This window comes from Elephantulus edwardii, unplaced genomic scaffold, assembly GCF_000299155.1.
Source record: "Elephantulus edwardii isolate Elephantulus edwardi_28Jun2011 unplaced genomic scaffold, EleEdw1.0 scaffold00063, whole genome shotgun sequence".
NCBI classification, from domain to species: Eukaryota; Metazoa; Chordata; class Mammalia; order Macroscelidea; family Macroscelididae; genus Elephantulus; species Elephantulus edwardii.
Genome location: NW_006399813.1, coordinates 14,343,134 through 14,350,335, shown reverse-complemented (window position 1 = coordinate 14,350,335; position 7,202 = coordinate 14,343,134). Strand labels below are relative to the sequence as shown.

Genomic DNA, 7,202 nt, shown 5'->3' with positions numbered 1-7,202 from the left:
TTTTTGTTATGTGCTGTTGAGTTTCCTGGGAACCATAGAGACCAGAAGCAGCTCTGAACTCTGCCCTATCCTGAGCCACTCTGGTTAGGATGCTGCAGGATAGGGCAAGGCTCAAATCTGTTATTCATAGGGTTGCTATGAATCAAAGTGGACTTAATTTCCCCTAACAACAACAATGCCTGTCAAGCCATGTCCTAAAATCCCAACCATTTTACTGAGCAAAAACATGCATTGTGTGATTCACTTGCAATATCAGTATTAATTCTAAGTTTTTAAGTTGTTCCTGCTATTTTTGGTGACTCAGGCTGTACAGAGTTCAGCCTGTAGAGAAGTGAAGTCTGGAAAAATGACTCTAGTTGGTAACCCCCACATAGGTGGCTTGCAGATTGCAGAACCATCATTAGGTTTGTTCTTTGTTATGAATCACTTAAGAGTCAGAGAATGTTGTTGGCAGTGTGTGGAGCTCTAGTTCATTCTCTACCAATATTATGCAGAGCTGAAGGGACTTTATCACATAGCCGTCTAGGGACATCACTAGTACTGGAACTCTTGGGTCTTTATTGCTGCTCTTTCAAATGATGCTCTAAGGATCCAAGGGATTGCACAGGAAGGGGAAAAGAGAATTACATAAAGGCCTCCTCTCCATTTTTCCATTGGTTTGCATGGTTGATGAAGTTCCTCATTCATCAAGTACTCTTACCTTATGGAGTTTAAACCATATGGAGTTTGCAAGTTAAGTCACCGTAGGCTTTTAGAGCACAGCTAGACTTTTCACATAACATGAAGGTTGCCAGATCTTAATGAGAAAGCTTGTGCCTGGTATACTACCCATATCCCTGCAGCCAATTGCTTGAAGCAAGTCACAGACCCTGATTCAAGAGGAGAGGGCAACACAGCGGTATGAATGCAAGGAGGAAGAGTTCACAGGAGGGGTGGAACACCAGGGTAATGTCTTCAACTGTTTATAATGATGCATTGACTCTAACGGCCATCACAGGGTTAAGTGGATATTTTCAAATATGAAAAGGACTGATCTTCCCAAGTACATTTTTCTTTTTTCAAAAGAAGAGAGAAAAATACCAGGGTTTACAAATCTCCTGCGGTGCTTTGAAAGGCATCCCATCTTATTGCCTCTTTCTCAGGAGGTATTTGGCTATTGTGTGGAGAATCTCACCACTGTAACTCAGCAATGCCAGGAGTCAAGAAATTGAATTGACCCCCAATCCCCTCTGGATGTTGTAGCTTGGATATTTGCTATCATGTTGGAGTTATTTTTTTTACTTTCATTGTCTTCAAATTCTCACTCAGTTAAAAATGGTGCGAAAGAGTCAAATGAGGTTCATAATACAAAATCATCTTTATTATTGTTAGACTGGCTGTTTCTCTTCTCAACAGCAGAACTTAGATTATCTGCTTTCTCCTGTTTCACAAAGCTAAAACTACCAGGTCTGTCAGAAGCAGTCGCTGTATACCCCAGGGAGACAAGAAGCTAAAGCTATCTCTCTTCTTCTATCACTCTGGAGACAACTAAGTGTTAGAGGCCAAGACACAGAGCAGATTCCTTTTGATTTGAGGCACCTCGAGTCAATCTGATTAGGAGATTTAAGTGGGTAGGATGAAAAGAGGAGTAAAATATATTCACTGAAATACTGACTCCAGCTAGGGGTAAAAGAGGAAAACTTTCCTCTCAATGAGCTGGCCTCATAAAAACGATCACAATAGAGTTTCAGGTTGTTGCTACTGCTGTTAGCTGCCACCTAGTGGGCCTTTTCCAGTCCGTTCTGCCAAATGAAGAATCCTAGAGAACTACCAGAAACTTTGAGTCACAGAAATTTTGAGCTATAGTTCTGCTGATTCAGTTAAAAAAATGTTGCTGTGCAGTTAAGAAGAGTCTTGATTTTGGAGTGTTAGAGATCCTGGGTCTACTAGATGTGTAACCTGGTGAGATTTCTTTAAATTTTCTAAGCTTTGTTATAATATCTATAAAAATGAGTTAATACCTATAGTATTAATATTATTAATACCTGTGGTACCTATAGCCCTGGTGGCATAATGTGTTGTGTGTTTGGCTGCAGACTGAAAGGTCAGAGATTAGGATGTGCCAGCCCATTTCCAGTCTTCTCCCCTAAGGATTTACAGCTTTGGAAATCTGATGGAGGGTCACTATGAGTCAGAATAAACTCCATGTCAGTGAGTTCAGTTTGGGTTTACATTTTAGGGCTATGAGCCAATAATTATTAACAAGGGTTGTCATGAGGATGAAGAAGTTTATGATGTCTTCTTTACAAAGGAGGATCGCAGGGATCCTTATGTTAAAATTGCTTCTATCCAAATAGGCCACTTCTGGTGAGGACTTGGGTGATTCTGGTGTTTTCTGTTTTGTCCAGGAAGTGGGCTTACTTCCTACTTACATTTCACTGGAGTTCAAATATGATTTTGGTTCTGAGTGTGTAAAATAGTAAATATTCTCAGAATTACTTATATTAGAACGTAGAATGTGTCTGTGCCAGAAGGTCTGACACTTCACTAAAGCTTTCTAGTTTGGCGTTCTCAAGTATTGGGAAGAAAGCCAACCACTTGGAGGAAAGAAGAAATCATGACTAAGCGAGTTTGGTGTCATGGAGTTCTTGTACTATAATTTATGCACTTTTCACAAGAAATTCCCATTTTGTCTTGATGGCAGACAAACTTCTTTTTTTTATTTTTTATTTTTTTTTCTATATTTTATTAATTTTCATAAACATTTACAGAGATTTTGGGTTTCCATTCATTCATTGTTGCACTACAGACAAACTTCTTGAGGTGTGGTAGCAAATGCATTCATTTGGCTTACATTTACTTTATTTTTAATAAATTCATATTTTCATCATTCATATACATTGTGTTCCATACAGTCCTTCATTTACATTAGATCTCATTATTTATATTGTGGGCTTCGTCCCCCTTACAATCATCCCACCAACAACTACTTCTGTGAAAGTGTGTATGTTGGCTACTTCATGGCTCGTGCCCTAATAGCCTCCTTTTAGATACCCATTTCTGATATGCCCATCCTTAACAAACCAGTACTCTGAGGAAACAGAGTGAGGAAACATGCCCCTTTTGATGAATGATCCTTTGTTTAAACTTGGAGACTTTGAGCATTTTTATTCATAAGCAGCATCCAGTTCAAAGCAAGCCATTATGTTGCAGCAATCTACCCTATATCACAGCATGGATCATCTTCTCTTCATTCAGAAGGGCAAACAGGAAAGAGGAGGAAAAAGGGAAAAAGGAAATGAAGAGACTGTTCTCTTATAACCAGAACAAGTTTTTTAGTGTCTGAAGGAGGGTAAAAGTTGGCACCTAACAGACCCCACCTCCAATAATTGAAATTGCAGTGTCCCCACTCATATAGATCACTTGAATGCATCCACAGGAGTGGAAGTGGGAGGAATACAACAACGGAGACACAGGCGGAGCTTGGGCATGTTCCTTGCACTGCCACCCAGCATGCACAGATGTGTGGATGAACAGGGAAGGGCTGTTGGCTTGAAGAGCCAAGGGAGTTGGGAGGACCCCTGACTTGTTGATTCGGTTGGGCTCCCTGTGGGATCTGGCCAGAGTGAGGAGACCAAGAGGTCTGGAATGCAGGGAGAAGTATGAACGCCTGAGCATACAGCTTATGCGCATTTAAACCTAATCACAGAGGGCTGGGGCTGAGTTACTTTTCTATTTTATTGACTAGGTCTGTTCTCCTCCACAGGCTCCTAGATCCCCGAGCAGCAAGGGGAGAGTGGCTAGGGAATGTTCTATACTTTTCAGTCAGTGATCTCTTGCTCCTAAGTAGACTTTGGACAAATGCAACTTTCTTGGGCTCAGATTCTGGTTGTGAATAGTCCATTTCACCTCTTCATGACAGAGATGAAAGTGTTTTATGAGGCAGGGTGTTTTATAAGCTATAGTTAGGGTGATAGGTTCTTTAGATGGTAAAGCGTTATCCAGAGATATTCAGGTAGATAGAAGGCAGAAGTCTCTGATCTACAGCCCCAAACAAGAGAAGGCTGGTGTGTAGAGTCTCACAGGGGGCTGCTCTGGAGAACAAAGTGGTCGCAAGTTGGGACTGTATGATGGCTTCTGTGTGGTAAGTGGGTTAGCTAGATTTCCTGGATCCTGGGGATTGCTTTATATTTTGAAATGTTTCCCAACTTCCAAAAGCCCGCCAGATACCTAACACCCAAAGATAACCCCTTCTGCTTTTGGCAGATAAGTGTGCATGGCTCCCCCAGGAGCATTGGAATCTGATAAGGATCTGCCACAATCTGTCTCTACATTCCTCACCTGCCTTTCCTCCTGGCTGCCTGCTTTTCTATGTGTTTATGCTCTCTGTTCCCACTGCCATCTGTACCTTTGCCTCCTGATCCTCAGCCAGGCATGGATCTTATTTTCCAAATCCTCTTGTGTTCATCAAAGGCTTGGATCATGGTTTTGTTTCTGTATTTATTGTATTTATATCCTTTGTGCCAGTTACTGCTTGTTGTAGTGGTGTGCTTTTGATATGCAGCTGACCCATAGCTAACCCTCCAATGGGTTTTCAGAGGCTGTAAATCACACAGGAGGAGACCCTTCTCCCATGGAGCAGTTGGTGGATTCAAACCATGTGCCTTTGGGATTGCAGCACAACTTCTTATCACTAAGCCACCGGAGTTACTAGTTAATCTTAGACATCCGAAATGATGCAGTGACTCTTATTCATCCTTCTATATTGACTCTGGACAAATACCAGTCAGAGTTGAGAAAATTGATGAGTAGCTTCTGTCCAAAAGACCAGTAAGGCAATATTCCAGATGGAGGCCAGAAGAAATTTAGTTTCTGTCTTGCTGTGTATAGTTTCACTGCAATGAAAAAACTAGGATTTGAATATAACTCATGAGAATTCACTAGATTTCTGCAGAGTTCTTTGCTTTGTTGCCTCAGCGTGATTCCTTTGGAATGTGGTGACGTTAGCATTGCTTTCAAGATATTCAGTCCTAAAGTACTGTTGTTCTTTTACATTCCTTACAGGGCCATTTCCGCTTTAAAAGATGAGAGAGGAAAGCAGAGCCACCTGGATTGGTTAACATTATTCTATGTCCTCATGACTTCTCAACTCATGTTCTTCCTCATGTTTTTGTTTTTGAACAGATACTAATTTTGTGTTGGGAAATGCCCAGATAGTGGACTGGCCAATCGTGTACAGCAACGATGGATTTTGCAAGTTATCTGGCTATCACAGGGCAGAAGTGATGCAAAAAAGCAGTACCTGCAGGTATTTATGGGGCTGTTTGTTTGTTTGTTTATTTTACTGAAGATTTTATCACGGTGTTTTTCAAAAAAGAAAATGGCTTACTTTGTTAGTGAATTTTCTTAATTCTTCGATATTCAACCATGAGTACTTGTTGGGCAAAATCAATTGTTGTCAGTTGCTTTGTACAGTGTCAAGTCAGAAATGACTGAGAGCTGACCCTCCAGCAAGTATTCAGAGGTTGCAAAAACCAAAGGAAAAGATCGTCTACTTTTTTCCCCACGGAGCAGCTGGTGGATTTGAACCACATGCCTTTGGGTTGGAAGTACCATTCTTTACCACTAGGCCGCCATCTAGAAGGCCTAAAACATGGTCCCAACTGATTATTATCAATAACATCAAACACAATCAAAATCCTGCTGAAGATTATTAAAAAAATGACTGGAACAATATGCAAGCTGGCTTTAGAAAAGGCCATGGCATTAAGGACATTATCACCAATATTAGATGGATACTGGCTGAAAGTAGAGAGTAACAGAATAGTGTCTATCTGTGTTTTATTGACTATGCAAAGGCATTTGAGTGTATGAATCACAACAAATTGTGGCTGATGTTGAGAAGAAAAGGATTCCCAGAACACTTGATTGTGCTCATGTGAAACTTATGCTTGGACCAAGAAGCAGTCCTCAGAACAGAGCAAGGAAACACTGCATGGTTCAAAATCAGGAAAGAAGTACTTTAGGGATGTCTCCATATCTTTAAATTATATACACAGAACAGATTATTCAGGAAGCTTGACTTTATGAGGAGGAATGTAGCATCAGGATTGAAGGAAGACTCATCAACAACCTGTTTTGCCTCTGACACACCTAAATTACTGAAGCTAAGGAGAGCCTGAAGTGTTTGCAACAAAAAGGTCAAAGGCCGTAGTCTTCAATATGGATTGAAGCTCAATAATAAGAAGACAAAGATTCTCACCACTGGGCCAATTGGCAACACTATGATAAATAGAAAAGAGACTGAGTTTGTTAACAATTTCAGCTTGCTCAGTTCCACAATTAACTCTTGGTACCAGCAGTTGAGAAATCAAAAGATGAATTGCGTTAGGGAAAGCTACTGTCAGGGATTTCTCCAGAGTCATGAAGAGCAACAATCTCAGTCAAGGGACTAAGAGGTACCTGAATCAGGCCATGATTTCCACAATTACTTGCTATACTTCAGAGAGCTGGACTAAGGATGGCTGAAGAAGAATTGATGTCTTTGAGTTGTGGTTCTCAAGAAGAGTATTGAACCACCAAGAGAACAAAAAGGTCTGCCCTGGAGAGGATGAAACCAAGCTGCTCCTTGGAGGCAAGAGTTTTGAAACTTGGTCTCACATACTTTGGACATGTGACCAGGCGGAACCTATCCTTGAAAAAGGATATCATGCTTAGAAAGGTGGAGGGGAAACACAGGAGAAGAAGACCCTGGATGAGATAGATTGACAAAGCAACTGGAATAATAGAGGTAAGTGTGTTGTTAACAGTGAGACAAGCTCAGGAGGGAAGAATTCAGAGCTATTGTATATAGGGTCACTATGAGTCACAGGCAACTGAATGGCACATAACAACAGCAAAATAACAAAAATAACCCATGACATAGAAATTCTGCTGCACTAGTGTATAGGCTGTAGGGAGCTTTGCTGCTCACTCAAAGGCCACACTTCTCTAAAGGTTTAACTCTACCAGTGACTCCTAGAGACAAAGATGGATAATCTCTTCCAGTGTGATTTACATCCTTAGAAATCCAGTGGAAGATGTGATTCAGCAGCAATGAGCAAAAATAAAGAGAACCACAGAAGAGCTGTGGGTGAGCATTAACATTACTGGTAAGTATATTCATTTTCTCCTGGACACAGAGCCTACTAATTGGTCCTAAAAGCCTTCTGAGGTCCCAACTC

The 7,202-nt window shown here is 40.9% G+C and overlaps 1 protein-coding gene across 2 annotated transcripts in view; it reads left to right on the top strand.

Moving 5' to 3' along the window:
* The window catches only part of KCNH1 (potassium voltage-gated channel, subfamily H (eag-related), member 1), a 717,114-nt gene that overhangs the window by 39,906 nt on the left and 670,006 nt on the right, over nucleotides 1-7,202 (top strand). For both annotated transcript variants that reach the window (XM_006887955.1, XM_006887954.1), the window contains exon 2: nucleotides 5,164-5,287. In XM_006887955.1, the coding sequence (XP_006888017.1) occupies nucleotides 5,164-5,287 (124 nt within the window). The remainder of the gene's footprint in view (nucleotides 1-5,163; nucleotides 5,288-7,202) is intronic.